This window comes from Passer domesticus, chromosome 1 (assembly GCF_036417665.1).
Source record: "Passer domesticus isolate bPasDom1 chromosome 1, bPasDom1.hap1, whole genome shotgun sequence".
NCBI lineage: Eukaryota > Metazoa > Chordata > Aves > Passeriformes > Passeridae > Passer > Passer domesticus.
Genome location: NC_087474.1, coordinates 48,945,973 through 48,967,663, shown reverse-complemented (window position 1 = coordinate 48,967,663; position 21,691 = coordinate 48,945,973). Strand labels below are relative to the sequence as shown.

Here is a 21,691-nt window from a genome sequence, read left to right as displayed (position 1 = left end):
CTCTGCCAGAAGATACAATGCTGGCAAGTCTTGCCCACTTTAAAATATTACTCCCAGACTTTCGGTTTTCTTAGCACAGTCAAGTTTTGGTTTTAGAACCGCTGGTGATATCTTCAGCTAATACTTTGTATCAGCCCTATTGTTTCATTTAAATCAAATGACACTGCTGCTAATCCAATCTGTTTCTCAATCACACAGCCAGCCAGGTACTTAGTGTGGTCCTGTGCTAAGGTAGTTTTAGGGGTAGTTTCTCTGTATGCATCTATAAACCACAGTTAAACATAGCATGAATGATGAAGTGACAATGAGTTGCCAACAGAACATCAATAGACATCAGCAAAATGCCTCTGATTTCTCACCCAGGCCTGGGTTCCTCACAGAGAAGCTTTCTATGGGTTTGGGAAAACTGTTTACTCCTTCCAAGCAGCAATAACCAAAGAGAGACCATGACAGATTTTGCAAACAGGGTACATGTTTTACAGATATATGCTCTAGCTTGTGTCAAGAAAGCCAGGGAAGGTGGAAGAGGGTTGCAGATGGCCCATGGGTTGGATTTTCTTCTTTTCCTCTGCAGCACATGACGACCTGAAAACACCTGGTACAGATGCTACTTCATTCTGAAGGCAAGTATTTGCTGTGCAGAGTACTTGAAGGGTGAGCAGAAGTTCTTGCTACCTGTTGCCAGACCAAAGAATTTACCTAAGGAGAAGACTTCATTATTCCTTCTATCTCAGAAGAAGAAATATAGTAACATACTTCTGGGATATCCCCCTGCAATAGATAAATAAATAAATAAATAAATAAATAAATAAATAAATAAATAGAATATATACATAAATAAATAAATACACATATACATACATAAGTATAACAAAAATCTTTATCATCTGTATTTACCTAAATTACATTTAGAGACACTGGACAGATCAGAATGGAGATTATGCTCTGAGAGAATGAAACCAAAAGTATCCTACTTGGGAAGTGCATGTGCAAAATATAGATATATTACTTGCATCTGACCAATAGTTGCTATTACAAGAAACAGCTGGAAGTCAGCCCATGTTTGCCTTTCACTTTCACTGCTGACCATCTTTCTATTAATCTTCTATTCTTTCATGGCAGACTGAAAAATACTTTGAAAAAATTATTAACTGATAACTACACATATACTCACACCCATGCCTCTGTCTGAAAAATACCATAGTCTCTCCTTGCATCTAGAATTGAAAATAATTGTCCTATATGTAACATTAACATTTATTTTATCAACATTGCTGCTAATTTATTATTATTTTACACAGTATCCTAAGAAGGAATTCTTGTGTTGGGAGCACTATGAAAATTGCATTTTTATTTCACCTTTCACCTATACCTGTTGTTGAGAATTCATCCTTCTGGATAAATGAGAAAAAAAAAATTCCACATCTTATCTTCCAAGATAGGAAGTAACATGAATTTCTGGGGCAAATAAGACCTTTTATAGGTGTCCAACAGCTGTTGGGGACAGATCTCCAGTCAGAAATCAGGAGGAGACAGTGAAAGGATATCCATGGAACTGGTTTTAGCCACAGCAGCAGCCAGTATCTTCCTAGTCCAGGGGCTGGCTGGACACATACCTGAGGTCATTAGTTCCATTTCCTAGCGTTTGTTAAATGATGAAATTAAATTAAATTGCAACCAAATATAAAGCATGGAGACTTAAAAATATTCCCCCCCGCAACTGTTCTGCTTTAATGGAGCACTGGCTCATGGTTTTTTAGCCAGTTACACTTTCTGACAGCATTTGAAGAGCAGTGACTTTTATTCACTCCCATCCCCATGTCAACAGGAAGGCTTTTAATTTATTATTTTCACCAGAATATTTTTTGTAGCTTCCTTTCCTGTGTCAGTATCTGGAAGTGACACAAAGAAAGAAGATTTCCAGTACCCAGTTGTGCATCACGGAGCATGTCCACTTGGTTTAAGGTGTGGAAGTCAACAGCTAATAATCTTCAGATTGAATGAAAATAATGATACTAAGGAAGACAGGCTGTTTGGTTTCGGTTTGGTTTTTTTTTTTTTAAGATCTCAAAATTATATGTTACAAAGTATTTGCTAACAGTAAAAACAATGTATAGAGTCTTTTGCAGTTTTTAAATTAATAACTGTATGGATACTTATGTTATATAAACTTAAGGAGCAGTGATTCTTGAACAAATTAACTGAAAAAAAGTAATTAGTATCTGTTCCTAAATGCAACTAAAATATGAACATAGAAACTTCTAGAGAACCTTGAAATAAACTTAAGGAACTGAAGGCTCTGTGATACAAAGTATGACCATCAAGAGCTTTCATTGTACTCTAACTGGGGCATATTCATTTCTGTTAATACCTTCTGGTGCACTCATCATATAAAGGACTGGACTTACCTGACTTGTGCAACTGACTGAATGAATTAACTATGTTATGTGCTAGGCAAATGCGTTTCAAAGTCTTTGTGCAATAAAGATAAAAAAATTCCTTTTTTTAATTTAAGAGCTTAAGAGCTGTGTAGAGCATATTTTTTTTTCAAGTTTTATTAATCTTCTCTTAGAAGTGTGAAGAGACATGGTTATGTTCAAAAGATTTGCCATACTGAGAAGAAATGAACTGAATTATTACTTAGTGAGATAACACTGTTACAGTTTAATTGAACACTTTAAAAACTTTTCCATGAGAATGATACCTGAAATTGCTTATTTTAACATGGCATTTATTTAAACTGTTTAGGCATTAATTTGTCACCGGTTTTATGAGTGTGTTTTCCTTTTGTTTTCTTCCTTAGGATCAGATTCATAGCTGGTTACGACATATGCCATTAGAATTGGGGAACTGAAAAGGTCAGTGCTAGATATAGCAAAACATCAAGAATGGGAACCATTTTTCAAAAAAATCTGCAATATCTTCCCTCTCCCTGAGCTCTTTCACTTGAGGAGCTTTCCAGATCTATTAAAACAGATGTGCATACCAGGTTATTGCCTGTCATAGATCACCATTCACCATGTGTGACAGTGCAACCTCCCCTGCTTAGCCAGACTTGACCTAGAAACACCAAGCAGCTGGAAAAGCTGACACTAAGCTGGACCAAGACACTGTCAATATCTCAGGCACCACTGTGGGGAACAGACATTTGGATACAGTCTAATATGTGGGTTGTTTCACCTCTTTAAAATGGTCATTTTACTTCCCATTTCCAATTGGGGACATAGCACCATTCCTGCTGTGAAGCGAAAGCAGCAGCTGGGCAAGGGAGGAAAGGGCAAGGGGGAAGGAAAAAGTTTGTCTATAAATCTTTTAAACATGAGTTTACTGAAATGTTGAGATCTATGTGGAAACAGGCAAGAACAAACCAATCTTCTTCTTGAAGAAGCCAGCTGTGGCGTCCTGATAAACTGGAGTATGTCTTTGTGGGGACAAAAATGCTCATGAAAGATTGTATGAAATTAAATATATATATATAATCTTTAGGACCTTGATATTTCTATGTTAGCTTTTATTTGAACTTATAAGATTAATTTTAGTTCTATTTGCAACATTCCAGAGGAGGGGAGCAAGATCAAAGCCACAACATCTAAGTTATGGCCTAAGCCAAGGCTTAGAGTGGCAATCAGATCACAGTCACATCTGCCCCACATTACCTCTGTATGATAACATCCCTAGCATGTGCCCTGCTTAGGAAGTTTAGGTTATTACAAAATACTTCTGCCAATAAAAAAAAGCACCCCAGAACAGCCATCAGTTTTATCCTCATAGCTGGTGGACCATATATAACTTATGCTAATAATTTTCCATTTCTAAGTCACAGCAAATCCATAATTTTCCATTTCTAAATCATAATGCAGAAATCATTGTAAAAGATAAAATCAGACAGGAATCTTGCAGGTGAATAATTCCATTTCTTTAAGCATATTTTGTAATATTTTCTAAGCATTATTTTAATTGATTTAAGGTAATCCCAAGCAGTGGATGTGTTCTTTCTGTTCTACAGCAAATCTGATTACAAAGCCAGTTAAAATTAAGAGGATACTATTTTGACTTGTTCATCTTTTTTTCAGTCTCACCTCCTTCAGTCTCAATCCTCCTGAACACCTTGATCAGCTCAGGTTAGGTCTGCTCCTCCTTTCCACTCCACAACTGCTATGGCCTAGTGAACATGTCATTGTTGAACAGCAAGGATACAATCTCTACTGCCTCTCTTCCTCCTTTTCCTTAGGCAGGCTTCACATAAGTCCCTGCTGAACCCCAGAAAGGCAACACCTCTTCTCCTGAGGCTGCAACATCAAAGGCAGGTGAGTCCTGACTGAGCTTTCCTGCTTCCATACTGGCGTCTTTCCTGCTGCTGCCTCTCACCCTTATCCAGGCAGTCCATCCTGTTGAGATCAGGCATCATGGCCAAAGACCTGCCCAGCAGCAGGAGGGCAAGCAGGTTCAGCATCTGCTTTTGGCTCCAGCACAAACCAACCACCCCACTTCTCCAGACCTCACTTCTGCCTTTCATAAATAGACGTGGTCTTTTCCCTGTGTTTTTGAGATCTGGGAAGGAATTTGAAGGAGTTATTGATGCCAGCTATAGGCACTGCCAAAAGAGGTTATTGTGTATGTATAGACTTAATCCAGCTTTCATATGATATGGAGCTAACCTGAAAACAGATCCAGCCACATCCTTATAGGCCTCTTCCAGGTATGTTACTCTAGCTTCTGTAATGATATGTCTGCAGGAATGCAAGATGAAGCAGAGCTTACAACAGAGACAACCTATGAAAGCTCGGGCATGCCACATACAAAATTATTTGCCTGTTTGTATTTTGTAAGACTACCCATAGTACCATTGCACTATGTATATTCAAAAAACCAAAGGATGACCCATGATTAATGAACAGAGTTGACATCTGGAAACCCCAGATCTGAATGATGCCTCTCCCAGGTTTTCTATGCAACTTGTACCAAGCTCTTGCAGATAAATATTTCAAAACCAGTGGCCTGACTTTAGATACTCTAATAAAGTTGGTGTGTTTGCCAGAGCCACTGAATCTAGTTGCTGCATATAAGCTATGCAAAAATTGTGGATACTCAATAATTCTGATAATCAGGCTGCTGTTTTTCTTTTTTGTTACTAAATTGAGATACATCTCAGCACAATTAGAAATTCATCCTTGAAAACCTTGTTCTCTGTTTGATAAAATTTGCCCTTGAGAAATGTTATATAAGCATGTAAAGCCTAGATGAATATCAAGTTTAGGACCAGGAATAGGATATTTCTTGTCTGCAATTAATTGTAAAATGGAGCTATGGGTATTAACCTGATTCACCAAAGGCATTAATAAGCACATCCATTAAATTTGTATATTGTTAATCTTCTGTTTGTGATTCTGCAAGATCAAGGACTTTTTGATCAATTGAAACTGTCCCCTGAGCCTATCCTTCACACCAATGATATCTTCTCTTTTTCATGTTCCAAGGATTGTCTTTCAGTCTTAGAAGTCAACCTGAACATTTTCTGTTCTGTTCTGAGTGTTATCATTCATGATTCTCAAAGGTAAACCAGACAGAAGACAGAGTTAAACAAGTTTGGAAGACCAAAGAGGCAGTAAAAGGAAAGACACTGATAACTGGAAAAGATAAATATGAATGAGCAAAATGCAAAAGGTTAATTTCAAATTTCATAAGAGCAACAAAATACCAAAGAAGAAAAGTTCAGAAATGAAAAATATCCAGAAAATCAAGGACAAATGTCCAGAACTAGTTTTGTTATTTTTCTTTGCTTTGCTTTGTAATAGAAAATGTCACATAGCCTACTAAAACATTTAGGATTTAAATGGAAAAAAAAAATTGAGGTCATGAAATAGAAAGATTAGTAAAGAAAGACAAAATAAAATTGAGTGAAGGGAAAAAGAAAATATTTGTGGTGACTTATATTGGTTTTTTAATGACAGAAATGCAAAGACTGAGAAAGTTACAAAGAAAGACATCAGCCCTTATTTAAAAAGTCATGATAACTACACAGTTTAGCTGTAATGGCTTTGGGACTCCTCAGCTTTTCATAGATAAAATCCTCACTGTTCAGTACCTATGAATGTTACAATATTATAAAGCAATTGCAGCAGATTCTGTGATTACTGTGCAACAATAATTCAATAACTTTTAAACATATTCTTAAAAATGCAGAAACTCGACATTAATAATTATTAATGCAATAATATTGCTATATAGTTTTAATGTTAATATTTAATATAATATTAATACAGAAACAGTATTTTTCTGAGATAATATTATAATTTTTCATCTTCTGTTTCAAACAAATTTCTTCCCTGGGCATATTTATTTCCCTGGGCATTTAATTTCCCTGGGCAGGTCCAGATGTCACTGTTTACTTGTCTGACTGTGCTAGACCCAGCACGAGAGACAGAGTTCATAACCAAGTGAAGAAGGCTTAAAATTGCCCATGAAAAAAAAAATGGGGGTGGCTTCACAGTCAACAATATCTGTACTGTTCTGGTGAGGAATTGCCCTTCCTATTCCTGGCTTTGATGCCATTTCATAGAGCTAGAACAGGGTAGAATAGCAGGGCTTGAGCACTTCCATTGTTGGGCAGGGTTGGTGAGATTTGCATTATTTTAGCAGCATGAAGGTAAGGTGGTTGTCACTCCTGTACTGCACCTACACTCAGCTTTCACTGGTACTTGTTCCCCTAAAACTCTCAGCAATCACTGTTTAGAGCAGAGGTTAAAAACTTGTCCAATTCATTGATAGCTATAGAATGGAGAACAGCATCAATTCACAAAGTAGCTGAGTCCTTGCTGAAATACATTCCTGCATCTAGTGATCTCTGAACAGGCTGTGGTGTTTAAGTTCATAAATATTTGCTTTTGATCAATATTTAAACACAGAGGCAGTGAACAGTTCCTGGTGCTATATGAGGTACTGAAGGGCCTGTGATGTTAAACACCAGCTCCTTGTCCATCTCTGTCCACCTGGGAGTGTGTTACAATTAAGGCAAAGGGACAGTTCTGTGTTACTTCCATATGTCCCATTCTCTGCTGCCTCCATCTACTAGTACATCACTTGCAATACATTTTCCTCTGACTCACCATATTTTTTCAAATGCTTTCAGTACTGAAGTTTCTCTATTTTTTTTTTCCCAGAGTAAATTCTGTAGAGCTAGTAAAGAAACAATGAGAGGAAGGGAACCTGTTCCTGCAGGCCTTTGAAAAGGAATTTATCTATTTCAACTTGCAAATCACAATTCAGGTAGTATTTTTAATACCATGTCCATGCCTAACTTCTCTTTTAATGCATGAGGGGCTTGGAACCCATGTGTTTTGGGAAATCTCCCTGTGTACTTGCTTTCATCTTTAGATGTGAAAAACAGGATCTTAGAATTTCAGTGCCTCTTGCAGTTTCTTACAAAAATAGTTCCTCCCTACAACACGGATGCACTTTGAAGAGAATTGCACAAAATTATCACTGAAAGATTCTTAGATTCGCTCTTGTCAGGATCTTATAAATTAAACAGAAATGTTAACATGCTTTTTTAGTTGCTGTGGTGTTTCTGCTATTGGTTTATTCTGGTATGTTGATGGCTTCAATCAGACCAGCTGATTGCTTTCTGTTAGGCAATATTTCTGTAAATACTTTTGCTATTTTATACGTATGCTGCAGAAATTCAGACTGCACCTGCAACTAGCACCATGTATTCAACTCTTTCACTGATCAGTTTTTCTCTGGCTCACACTCTTAAGAGAAATCAAATCTTTTGATTCCATCATGAGCTGCTATAAAAACTTGCTTCACAGAATTTTGCACTTTCCACAAGCAATACTCAGAGCTGAAAAGGCACAACAGCTATATAGAACACACTGCAACCAAAGACTATGCTCATGAAGTCATGGAAGAATAATCTTGCTAAGTTTCTGTGCTTTTTTATAAAGGATCACATTTTCAAAATTGGAGCCATAATTGTTAGGCACTTCTATAAACTTCCTTCAGTGCTGAATACCAACAGCAGACATAGAAACTTAGATTTCCTCAGCACCTCTAAAAGTCAATCTATATGTAACTTGGCTGCACAAATATGAGGCAATATACCTAACCCAGCTCTGAAGAGTTGTTCTATGCTATACAATATACTTTCAGCTTAAAAGTGGGACATTTCAAACCCCCCTAGCTATACTGAAATAGAAACTATGCCTGTTAAGATACCATTATTGAAAGGTTCCTTTCCTCCTCCTCTCCCTCAACCAATCCACTATCTTTGGAAGAACAGGCACCATCTATTCTGGGCACCACTCATTTCTAATAGAGCAACACTGGTCCATTAATGACCTCTTTGATGAAAATATCCTAATAACCAGCACATGGGAGTAACAGAGAGGGTGGGAGTCCCGTTTCTTCATCACATGCCCCCACACATATGCAGATTACTCATGCCTAATGGCGCACAGGGACTGTGCTTTGCACTGGAGCCAGAGCTCAGCACTTACCCATCATCTCCTCCCATTGCTGCATTTACAGCTTTTACTTAACAAGGATTTAATGAGACTGATTGTTGATGCCTGGAATTTTGGAAGGTAGAAATGTCAGGGACAGCAAACGAAAACAACAGCCACCATATGTCATTGAAGAAGATCACACAAGCCTTCTGACCAGCCTCAGCCATGTGAAGCAGCCAGGACTTGAGTGTCTCTAAATAATTTGTAATGCTTAGTAAAAATGGCTGCCCAAACTTAATAGGGGAAGATCTGTCAAGGTCTTTAACTCCTACCTTTAAGTAAATTCTCAAAATCTTAACAAGAAGGAATGAAGCTAATATAAGACAGTTACTGTAATAATACTTTCATAGAGCTCCTTAAATCTCTAAAAATTGAGAGGTCATTACAAAATAGGAAACACTTGACTTTACATGATCTTTATAAGGGAGATCAGTATTGCTTTGAAAAAAATTAAAAACTGACATATGAATCACTTTATTAAAAGTTGGGATAATTTTAGTGTTTGTTTAATCAGAAGTAAAGTGAGAACAGATCACAGTTCTGAAGTAATAGAGGCTTTAATGATAGGGATTGAGTCACTGAGCAAATGAAAATTTTTGGCTCACTAGAGATCAATTTAACAAATACTAATTAATAGTTCCACTAAGTGCTAGTTTCTGAATATTTTGAAAACCTGATCAATAACTAACTATACTTCAGTAAAATAAGGTGCAAGAATGTAGATCCACACTTAAATATCTCTCTGTGTACTTCCTTCATTTGGACAGTAATATCTTTTCTGGAGATTTCTGTAATAGGGTGTAGCCTATTGGCAATGGTATAAATGGAATGGTATAAATGGTGTAGCCTATTGGCAATGGAATGAAATAAATCTTGGTTCCTTTTCCAATATTAAGCAATTGGTATTCACTCTGTTTCAAATTAAATGGAAAGTTTTTCACGTTTGTGTCAAAGAGGAGTGGTATTTAGCATCTCAAACATGTTTACACCAGCTGCTCTGCTTGAGTACATAGAAGCTTTGTGGTGGAGCTTGGCTGCTGTGATGCATCAGATACTACCAGACATTGATGTTAAATATTTGGCAAAACCAAAATTATTCACATGGAAAACTAAGTCACACTTAACATTTTATTCACTTATGTGTTCTAAAGCATGGTAAATATTCTTAGAAAATCCATTGAACATACTTCTTGAACAGGGCAAATACAAAAAAACCAATAAAACCCTGAGTAGCAAGCCCAGCACATGTTGTCTAGAGCATCTTGGTAATTATTAGTCTCAGCTTTATCAAGTGATCTTACACAGAATGGAAACAAAAGGAACAATCAGTATCATATTTACTGGTAAGAACAGAGGAAAAATAAGATGTCTGCAGTCCAGCAGCTGGTCTGTGTTTGGCCTATAACTCTACAGCTTGTGAACTGGCCACGCACAGTGTGTACTCTGAGGGTGTACAAAGCACCTGCATGCTTTACTGACTTTGATGTCATTAAAATTATTTCCAAATGTTTTAATATGTTGTCCCCCAGGGATTAGTTGCCTTGGGAATCACCTGTATTATTTACCATTATTTTCCTTACTGACATAGCATGATCTTGACTGATAGCCTTAAATGGTGCAGAGGTGGGGGTAGTGTACTTTTTCACCATCAGTCTCACACTCTGATGTAACAAAATTGCCATGATTTTCAAGATAAGTAATCCCTCCCAAGCATATTGGCAAGCTTGTGTTAAAAGGTCAACATATATACTATTTTGTGTCTTCAGCAGAAAAAATAAAGCTAACAGGAGTTAAAAACTGATCTGCATAGTGCCGAGGGGTGTGTAGTAGCATAACACTTACCCTGGATATGGCATCTGGGCCCAAACACTACATGTAGCTCTTGAAAAAACATTTTGTTTTGTCGTCTTGCTATATTGTATAACTGAAGTCCATGAGGCTCATGCAGATAGGTGCAGTCATAATAATAACAATAATAATAATAACAATCATTATTATTATTATTATTATTATTATTATGCGGGAATACCTTGTTTCCAGAAACCAAAATACAAAACCAGAGGAAAATCAGCACATTTTCAGCTTTTTCGGGCTACTTTTGTGTGTTTGTTTCTAATGAGTCTAGATGAGTTTTGATAATGTTTCTAAGTAGATGGCATTCTAAACTGTCCCAGATTTTATTCAAGTTTAGAGCTATCACAATTTCTATGATAAATTCCAAGGAGTGGAGGCATTGTTGCCTGTAATTATTGCTCAAGTGTACTTAAAATGGCTTTTTGGAGAACTAGGTTTTTTCCCATACTAATACTACTTTTATTCATTTTATGTTGTCTTTTGTTTAGCAAAGAGATAAGAGCATTTATTATCCAGCAAAGTGGGCTAATATTGCAACGATATGCACAAAATCCTCTGTATATTGTTGAATTTAAAAAGCAAACATAATGACAAATAATTAAAAGCACCAGTCATAAACAACACAATGTACTTGGTTTATTTTACAACAGCAATTTTAATTCCTTCATAATTGCCTTGTAATTTACCATTTTAAGAAAAAAATGTACATCATCTGTTACTATCTGTGTTTTGTGTACTTCACTCTGAAAAAACACAAGAGAATTAGGGTAAAATGTATTACTTGCTGTACTGAGTTTAAGTCTACCACTTTTTTCTTGCAATGATGTGAAGGTAGCTGCTATTAGCCAACAGAATGGGTCTCCAAGCTATAAAGATTCATCAGGTTTTTCTCAGACTTCTGAGATAGGAACATTAAAGCATTTTGGCAGCTCTCATTAGGCAAAGCACTAAAATCTGTCTGATCTAGACAAGAATTACACAAACTATTTTTGGGCATTTAGTGATTATACTACCTCAATATAGCAACTTAATTCAGGGTTTGACTTTACTGAACCTTTAAAATCTAGAGACCAAGTCCCTGTGGTCAAGAGGCCATCCCTGTCCTTGGAGGCCAGGCATTGTATACAGCTGCAAGGCATTCCTGTAAATTCATTTGGACATCTAGACTATGTAAAGAAAGGAATTTATACAATGGGTATCAATGAGTTCTCACCAGGGCTTTACACAATCCACATCTTTCCTATGGAAAGACTTGGAGCACTTCAGAAATCTCTGCTGCTTTTGTTACAAAAGGGGTTGAGAAATCTTCTGGTGCTCATTAACATGAGTACATGACTAGTTTGGGAGTTTACCTGTTGTATTACTACAGCTGATCCCAAATGCAACACACTTCACTGACCGCTGCTTAATTTCATGTTGTTGACAGATCAGTAAAGCACTCAGATCCCAATTTGCTTTAAGCCATGTGGACAGAACAGATTTTCCCTGCAACACTCAAGGAAAACAAATAATTGTCTCAGTTGTGTACATCAGTTTAAAACACCTCAGAGAAATATCACTGAAGGAAAGGGTCCTGTGTAGACGGTAGAGACTGTGACTTTGAGAACCAGCAAGTTTGTTCACACCCTTGGAATGCATAAGGACTGTTGGTCTCTCCCCCATAAGGTTTATTTCTTGAGTGGTTTATGAAGGAAAAGGGAAAGCTATCCAATGTGTCATTGGAGATGTTGGTGTAGGCTACTGAAGACGGATGGATTCCTATCTGAAATGAGGAAACACTTGTGTCTGTCTGAACAAACTGTTCTTTTAGGCAAAACACCATTATTCACATTGAAAACAGCAGCAGAAAATGTTACTGCCTCTGCCCACTCCTGGTACAAAACAAGCATAATGATCTCTTACAAACAACCAGGAAGAAAAGATGCAGGCACACAAGCACACATCTATACCTATGCCTGTATCTATCCCTCCAGTGAGCTCCTGAGTTAGTGCAAACAAACCTCACATTCCAGCAGCACTGGTAAGTGCAACGGAGGGCCTGTGCTGAGGATCAGTTAGAGGCAGCAGAGCTGCATCCAGACAAAGCTGGAAGAAGCTGCAGCAGCAGTGCTCTTGCAAGAGCTGCTCATAAGCAAAGGCAGGAAACAGAAGTCATAAAGGACCAGCTTGTTTCCAATTCATGAGATGTCCAGAATTGGTACCGAAAGGGAAGGAGCAACCCTAGAAGTAAAGGCCCAAGAAATAGTAGCCTCCCTAGCTGGAAGAAGAGCCAGGTCATGGAGGAAAAGAGGCAAAGGATTGAAATCTCTGTGTCAAAGAAATACATTGCATGTTCAGTAAAGGTCAGCACTGCTGAGTTTTGCAGTTCCAGGTGAAGGACTGGTATCCTCTGGCACTGCTTGATGTGTCTGTTTATGAGCCTCACTGTCAGTCCCACAGCAAGGGTATTTTCATGGAAAGAGCAATCTTCAAAGCCTGTAGATCCCCAGGAGGTGCTGGAGCTCCTGTCACTGTCACAGGTATGCAGAGACCCACAACACAAATATCAAAAGCAGGGACTTGCAGAAATTTCTGTGGCAACGGCTATATTTCAGACAGCTTTTCAGGTATCATCTGATTTCCTGACCACACAAACCACCTGTCTTCTTATCATTCCTGCCAACATTCATCTTACATTGCTGCCATGCACTGACATGTACTGATAACACATTAACTTACTACAAATCATTCTCTTAGGGATTGTTTCAGAATCAGAATGTTAAGGGGTTGGAAGGAATCTTAAAGATCATCTACTCCCAACCCCACTGCCATGGGCAGGGAAAATTCCACTAGACCAGGTCTTTCCAGGCCTTATCAACCTGGCCTTGAACACCGCCAGGGTTGGGACATCCACAACCTCCCTAGGCAACCTGTTCCAGCACCTCACCACCCTCAAAGTAAAGAACTTTTTCCTAATACCTCTCTCAAATTTTCCCTCTTGCAATTTGTACCCACATATTCAATATATTACAATTCACTAGGTTTACCTGTCAAGATAGTGAAAAGTTAGCATACAAACATTTCCTCCACCTACTTTCTTACTAAAAACCTCTACAAGACCTAAACCATAAGGTTTAAGCACATAAACTCTGAAGTATCATGACATTGAAGGAAAAATCAGAAGCTTGTCAGTATTTAAATACATTATGAAAAATCTCCTGCCATGCTTCTTACTAGACCCTCCTGCTTTTAGGAATTCCGTGTACAGAGGTTAGACCCAATGCTGATCAGAGAGAATCTAAATACCCTACAAGAGAATGTGTCCTGTGAAGCATCTCAGTGAGCTCAAACCAAGGAAATTGAGCCTCAAGTTTCAGCCTGAGGAAGAATGCAGTAAAAATAAACTCTTGCTTTGAATATGCTGAGTGTGAAAAGCCAAGTTGTGGCTTGTTCCTGTGACACTGCTCTTCCTTGTTCTCTCTCCCTCAGGTAAAAATATAGTGAGAAACAAGTTAAGCCCAAAGAGCAGTGTTCCTCTATGAAAAATGTTCATACAGAACATCAATTTCCTTCATTACACATGTTGTGTCTGTGAAGAGCTGCCTGTTCATCATCACAAAATATCAAAAAACTACACAAAACAAACAAAAGAAATATTAGCTTTAGTAAAGATCAATGAAACAGCTCAGCTACATTAGCAGCAGATTAACTGCTACTCAAAATTTAAAAAAAGAAAAAAAGAGAAGCACAACCAAGGTTGTCTTTCAGTCTGTAAAAATTCCTTCAAAGAAAGAGCTTTAATGAGTTAAACCAATGCTAAGTCTTGGATCTCAGGCCCAAGAGAAACGTTCAGCCCAATGAAGGACAGGATGGAAAAAGAAAAGGCAGTGGATCAGTGCATTATTTGTGGCAGTCAATAGCAGAGGCATTAGTAGAAGGAGACCATTTTTGATTGAAAGCTTTTAGTCTAGAAATTATTGCAAAGAAAAAACGAAAACAAAACAACAACAACCCAACCAACCAAACAAAAAAATTACCACCAGCTTCTTTCTATTATGAATTCCCAGAGCACATGTGTGCCTTTAGAGGTATGAACAAATACTCTCCATTCTGGAATTCAAATATCCTAAAGTTGAGAACAAGGTGACTATTTGCTCATCTTCTACCCAAGGATACATTACTATTCTTTGCTCTGGATGGGCAATGATGCTTCACTTGTCATGATCCCATTCTGCATAGTATCTCCACATGCCCATTTGAGGTCAGAACTGTTAGAAGTGATTAGGCCAAAGTGCTCATGGGAGCAAAATATGGTTGTAGCTCCCTTCTAACTCAACTTTTCTTTTCTCTGTTCCTCTTCTCTGCTCTAATGCTGGAATTCAGACCGCTGCAAACCTCTAAAAAATCAATCATCCAGGTGACAGACAACCTGTCAGAGAAGAGAAAAAAACCAGAAGGCTTGAGGAGAGCTGGTCATGTGCCCTCTATACACATATTTGTACACACACTGCATTGTTCCTGCTGGTGATACAGCCAGAGTGTTTGACAATAAAAACATTGACCTGTGCTTATAAAAGGAGCAGATTAACCAAAGGTTACCATGTTTGTGAATGCTCCTAGGCTGCCTTTTTATTCAATATAGGAGCCTGGCACTACCTGTCTGACACATGCAGGGACTGGCCTTTGTGAAGAACAATTTGATCTCTGCAAAATGTTTTCCATCTTCCCGCAAAGGTTCACAGCACAAGAAGCAGCAGAGCAGTGGAATATCATCTGTCATTCACAGATTCTTTTAGGCACCTTTGAATTTGGAAGCACAGAAGATATCTCTTCTCAGTTACTTTATACAAATATGCATGACAGACTGAGCCCAAGACTGATTTACAAGCAATCATGGAAAATCCTGAAACTCAAATGTTCTACTCAACAAAAAAGCCAAAGAAATTGGTAGTATGCTCACATTCTGTACAGAACTTTCCCAAACATGTTGTTTTTTATTTCCTGCATCTTAGTTTTCAACCCTCCCAAGAAGAAACAGTAAGAGGAAAAACACGCCTGCAGCCTCTCACTAGCTCAAAAACAGAGGCTCTCAGAGCTAAGGAGCACACGGGGCTCAACTCAAAACCAGGAATAAAGCATTTAAATGGGGAACCACCACTTAGGAGCTTAGCCAAACATTCTTTACCAAAGAACCAAGGAAAACAAATCTGCCAGGAAAAGCAAGAGATGTTCAATACAGCCATGCAACCTTTACCAAATCTGGTTGCCATCTACCATGCCTATACCAAGCCTGTCCTCCTGGATGCATGCAGGAGGTGGTATAATTAATTACTGTTTTCAGACCAACACTGCACATGTAACTAGCAGGGAAAGTATCCCTCCAAATCAGCTCAGACTCCTGACAGTAGTAATAAACTAGCAGCCACTGCAACTCTGTGTCTTTGAATGACTCAGGCTTTCCTTCTTTGCTGAGGGAGCTACCTACTTAAACTGACAGCAAGCATTGTCATGATAATTTTCTTGCTTAGTGTATGCTGATTCACTGCTGATGCAACAAGTGTGAGACCTTCAAGTTATTTTGAAAACAGGCCCCTCTCAGCAGCACCACAAATTCATTTTAGTAAAAAAAAAGACTGGATTTCTCTCATGAAGTCTGTCTGAAGAAGCCAGAAGAAATTCTGGCTGCCTCAGTCTCTAGGGGAAGCTTCTCTACTTTCATGCAAAGTATATAAATTCCATTGGAAAATTTAAAATGCATGAGCCATCCTGCTATGAGTAATTTGGTAATAGGTATTTTGGCATTCAATTCCCTGCATTCAGTTCCCTTTTCTCTCTGTGATCACTTACCCTGCTGCTGGAATTCTTTCAATGGATGTATGAAGGAGCCATGTTACGCACCATGTCCGAATTGTCTAGTGAACCTTTTTCTATGGCCTACCTTTTCAGAGTGTCAACTCAGCTACTACTACCATGAATGAAATCAGAGAACTGTGCCTTGCCTCTATAAAGTGAGCACAAATCATAATGCAGCCCTGGGGAAAATGAGAAACAAATTTCAATACTCCAAACTGTCAAATCTCATGCTTGTACCGCAGTTAATCACAAAAGCTAAAAAAAAAAAAAAAAAAAAAAAAAATAGTGCAAGATGGTGCCAATTCAGGTCTTTCTTCTCCCCTTAGTTTGCTCCCTTCCTGTCATTTCTCTTTCACCTTTCTTGCTATCTATAGCTCCCTTGCCCCCTTGTTTTAGGCTTTAAAACAATGATGCCTTTATCTCTTGCAAAGAGAATTGCTTAAAATACAGCACCAAGACCTAACTTTCCAAGACTGAAAAATCAGTCCTTATTTTTCATGATCAGACCACCCTCCTTTGGATTTGGTTCCTGTTCCCCAGACTATTTGGTTTGCCCTCACTGTCCCAATCTTTAACACACCAGGCAGAACTAGCCACGCTGATGCCAACCCACACAAACTGTCTTCTACTACAACTCACGTATGTCAGCAAACCAGAGATTTAGTCATGCCCATGAATGGTATTTGCAAAATATACCTACACAGGCAAAATATAAGCGTCGTGATGCCACCCAGCTGACTGAGACAGTGTCCCTGTACACATTAAACCAGTTCCTCAGACAGTGCTCCTTAGTCAGCACTGTCTCATTGGAAGAGCTTTGTCACTGACTTTGCTTGTGTCCACTTCAGTAGGCTGGGCCATGGGAAGGCATTATTATACAGGGAAGTAATTTTTCCAGCACCAACATGACTAAGGACCATTAGCTTTGAGAAGGCAAATTTTCAGAAAAGGTGAACAGCTGGTAGAACCAGAATGCAAGTGAAGCATTTTGCAAAGAAAAGAAATCTTCCGTTTCTTCCTACTGCTTCCCCATTTCTCTTTCCTTTCCCAGGAAGCTACTGAATTTCATGGGTTTAACTCTTGATACTAGTATAAAAGATAAGTGCTTTTTAAAACATCTTTTACAAACCTTGTTTTTTTTCTTCACAACACTGCTCCAGCAATATAATTCCGATGTTCAGGAACAAATAAGACAGAACTGACTCCAAAATACTAATTTTCTGAAACCTGTCCTAATTTTAGTATGATTTTGTATCATCAGTTTCATACTCTTAGAAAGAAAATATAACTGCCCCACTTCCAATACACATAATAGTGATTTATTTGATTTATAGCAAATTTGCTAGGAGGTTTGTTTTAGTATCATACATTAAAGTTATCTACAGTAGGTAGTTCTGCTTTAATTTGTTTGCAGATTGCAAACAGGTTCATGTAACTCCATATCCCTCAATAAGTCAGATCAAATACCGTCACACATCTTCCAAGCAGCTCACAGCTGAACAATGTAATTTCTTTTCTCTCAATTTCTACCCTCTTCTTCTCTCTGCAGTGTTGTTTCCAAGTTGTCTTCTTACTACTCTGAAACTCACAATTACAGAAATATTTCTACACTCTTACAAAAGCCACACTTCAATCAAAGTTTTCAAGGCAATGTTCATGCACTTAGAGGCATACCTGAAGTGAATAATTCAGAGGAGCTTCACCGTTTGGTTTAACACTTGCTTGACAAAGACACACTGTTAACTCACAGCTGTACCATCCATTCAGACTCCCAGACTTAGTGTGGTGTCATTCAATGTGTACAGGACACTTTAGAAATCTGTGTTTCTCATACATACAGAAGCAGCTGCTTACCTATGGATGGAGGAAAGTCTTATCATGTCAACCTGAAATACATGGAATCATAGAATGTTAAGGGTTTGGAATGGACCCTTAAAGATCATCTAGTCCTAACACCCCCTGTTAGCAGGGATACTTCCTTGACCTTAAACACTGCCACGGCTGGGGCGTCCACAACCTCCCTGGACAACTTATTCCCTTGTTCCAGCACCTCACCACCCTCACAGTAAAGAACTTCTTCCAAATATCTAACTTAGAATTCCTTTTGTTGAATTGTACCTATTACTCTACGTCTTATCACTACTGTTCCTGACAAAGAGCCCCTCTCCAGCTTCCCTCCAGGATTCTTCAGATAGTGGAAGGTTGCTGAGGTCTCCACACAACCTTCTCTTCTCCAGGCTGAACAGCCGCAGCTTTCTCAGCCTGTGTTCATGGGAGAGGTGTTCCAGTCATTTTACCAGCTTCGAGGCCTCCTTTTGGCTTGCTCCAACTGCATGTGCTTCTTGTCCTGGGGACACCAGAACTGTACACAGCACTCCAGCTGGGGTCTCACCAGAGAAGGAGAGGGGCAGAATTACCTCCCTCACCCTGCTGCCCCAATGCTGCTTCTGATGCAGCCCAAGCTCCATTGGCTTTTTGGCTTGTGAGTACACACTTGCCGGCTCATGTTGAGTTTTCCATCAACCATCACTTCCAAGTCATTCAGCTCATCCTTCAGCTCTTGTGGCACTGGACTAACTTGGGGAGGGGTCGGAGCAACGACCCCTCGGGCAGGGCCGGGCCTGGCAGCCAAGGAGATGGCGGTCGGCCGGCCTCCCCCGCCGAGCAGCTCATGCGGGCGGGCAGGCTCCGCCGGAGGCCGAGGCCGAGGCCGAGGCCCAGCCCCACCGGGCCCTGCCAGCGCGGGCAGCCGCAGCCCCGGTTCCCCCGCCCGCCGTGAGCCGGGGCGGGGCGGCTGCGAGGGGCGGCGCCTCCGCGATCCCCGGGCCGCGCCGGGGGGAGGCGGCGGCGGCGGCGGATCCGGGCCCGGCGGAGGCGGAAGGGGCGGGCGGACGTGGCCCTGACTCTGCGGGACGCGCGATGCTGGTGAGTGCAGGGAGGCCGCGGCGTTGTGTCGCAGCGAGGCCTGGCCCAGCCCGGCCCGGCCCGGCAGGACGCGAAGGCGGCGGCGCGGAGCCCGGCACTGAGTCACGCCGCGGGGAACGGGGGAAGGGGCGGTCGGGCCCGGCCCGCCCGCCCGCCTTTCTTCTCCCGGGCGCGCTCCCGGCCCCGGAGCGCGGGGGCGGCGGTGGTGGCTGCCCGGCCCGCTCGTGGATCCGGCCCCGGAGCCGCGGGCCGGGCCGGAGCGGGGAGGCCGCGAGCTGCGCACTCAGAACGCATCGCCCCCGTCGGGGTGCGGGAGCGCCCCGCTGGCTGCCCCGGCCCCGCAGGGTCTGCCCGGCCGCCGGGGGCTGCCCGCTCCCTCCCTCCGTCCCCGGCCTTCCCCCGTGACCGCGGCCCCGCATGGCCAGGGCGCCTCGGTGGCTGCCCCAGCCTTCCGTCCCGCCCCGGCGGCTCTCAGACCTCGGGCCCGTCCTCCCGCAGCCCTCGCTGTGCCCTCCTCGGCCCCGGGACTGCCCACCTCAGCCATCCCGGGCCCTGCTCCTCCCATGCCTCTGCCCTCTTTTTATCCTATGAGCTTTTATCCGTAACCTCACCGGACACTGTTTTGGGGAGTTCACCTGCTCTCTGTCCCTGTGCTGCTTCCTTTCACTCTGTTCATCCCAGCAATGCCCATAGCCCTAGTGATACTCAGGTCAGTCTGGGAGCTTTTTGGTTGTACCTAGAGACATTCCCTAGTGCTCTCAGTACCATTGTGGCTGGGGGATTTTTGCCACAGTTCATCTTGGTCGACTTCTCTAGGTTTGTCTTGCTCTCAAGGAGTGTGCGCCAGGCTTCCCCTTGTTGCCATCTACTGTTGTGGTCTTACCAGAGAAGGTGCCCCCGTAACCTTTTGTTTGTCTGTTTGTATACTTATGGTTTCTATCCAGATGACTAGTCTTGCATTTTTTTGTTACAAATAACCAGCTCATTTATTTCCCAGTAACTTTGTCACTGCAAACTAAGTGTGTCCTGATTGGGATCCTTTCCCCACCCTTCTTGTTTCCTGTTGAAGTAATATTCCAGTACTGCCATTACCTCTCTGTTACCTTTCCTCTTCCAGTTTTCTTCTGCCCAGTAACCATTTCCTTCTTCATGTTTTTTTGCCCTTCTGATCTTACTTTCCTGTCATTAAAATCTTCCTTGTCATCTCACCTCTTTTCTTTGCACATACTCCTTTCCTCTGTAGATTCATATGCTGTCTCCCCCACTTTGTATTTAAATCCTCTAGCTATGCCTCTGAGGAGAAAGGAATTTTACCTTATGTTATCTGAATACTTGTGTTCTGGTTTCAGCTGGCATAGAGTAAAACACTGAAAGGGTAGAGATTAATTACTTGTTTTACCTTATTTTGTTTTTATTTTTTTACTGACTTTTTCAGCAACTTTTCTCTTGATGTATATGTTCATATATAATCACTTACCTCAGCCCTAATACAGACACGTGCCCTGATGCCACTCAGGGAGAAAAAACTCTCTATTGGAAATCCTTTTGGCGGGACTGGGAGGAATAGTCCATGGGGGCCAGAAATACCTGGTGGCTACATAGCTTGAGTTTGGCCAAATAATGTTTGTAATACAATATTGTGGATTGGTTCTTAGTTGAAATGGAGTGTATTTGGGATGCCTCCTTTTTAGGGAAGTAGCAAGATACTGTACAGGTACCATGGTACAGAGTTTTTACTCACAATGAACTGCTGTAATGTTGTGTGTTGATGATCACGTGTCTGTGTGGCATCGGCACTTTGTGTTTCTGATGGTGACTTCACCAGAAAGAAGTCTTTTCCATCTGCTCTGTAGCTTCTTGTTTTCAGTATTTGTTGTTCAGCTTCTTATTTTGTGTTTGTCTTAGTTGCTTTGGTTCTTAAGATTGGTTACATTTCACAGACAGCTCATGACCACATGTTTGAGATGCAGTTTAAACACTGGACACACTTGTCCCATGGAGGTGTGGTGAGCACATTTAATCTCAGGATTAATTTGTACACCTAACTCTAGAATCCCAGTTCAGTGTCTTGCATTAACAACGTCTCTGGAGGAAACTTTCCATTGCTTATCCAGGGATCATATAGAAGACTGTCTTAGTTTGGCCTCCTAAACTAGGCATGTGAATTTTGCTTTTTGGCTGACAAAATAGTGGTGGTGGTTTAGCAAAATGATTCTTCTTCCACTTTGCTCCTTTGGATGCTGGTTTGAATTGACTTTAAAACTTGGGCCTGTTGCTCAAACAGTTGACATGAGAAAATCACATTGCTTTGTTGCTTTATTAAATAACCTAAATTCATTTGAGGTAAATGGATGCACACCCTTATTTGGGTACTGCTTTGGGGCTGCCTCTTTTTTAATTTAGCTAATTTGTAGTCTTGGTGCAAGCTCTTGGATTTTAGATATACTATTATGAAAACAATACTGAGTCCTTAGAGAAAGTTCTCAGATACTGAGCTTAAGAAGTGTTATCCTACAACCTGTGTGTTAACATCTCAGAGTACTGCTTTTCATCACTTGTGGTTCTTAGATAGT

At 40.5% G+C, this 21,691-nt stretch overlaps 2 protein-coding genes across 4 annotated transcripts in view; one reads left to right on the top strand and one right to left on the bottom strand.

Annotated features, from left to right (window-relative positions):
* Positions 1-611: 611 nt before the first annotated feature.
* Positions 612-19,809, bottom strand: LOC135291542 (basic proline-rich protein-like). Its single transcript, XM_064407436.1, has 4 exons — positions 19,754-19,809; positions 18,688-19,393; positions 18,048-18,079; positions 612-771 (listed from the first exon to the last, which is right to left on the bottom strand). The coding sequence occupies exons 1-4, from the start codon at positions 19,807-19,809 to the stop codon at positions 726-728; spliced, it is 840 nt and encodes a 279-aa protein (XP_064263506.1). The 3' UTR covers positions 612-725.
* The window catches only part of CUL1 (cullin 1), a 52,247-nt gene continuing 49,533 nt past the window's right edge, over positions 18,978-21,691 (top strand). For 2 of the 3 annotated variants that reach the window (XM_064419418.1, XM_064419428.1), the window contains exon 1: positions 19,648-19,827. The gene's annotated coding sequence lies outside the window, so the exon portion shown is untranslated. Of the gene's footprint in view, positions 19,119-19,647; positions 19,828-21,691 lie in introns of those variants that run through there. The other variant, XM_064419412.1, reaches the window with a different exon arrangement.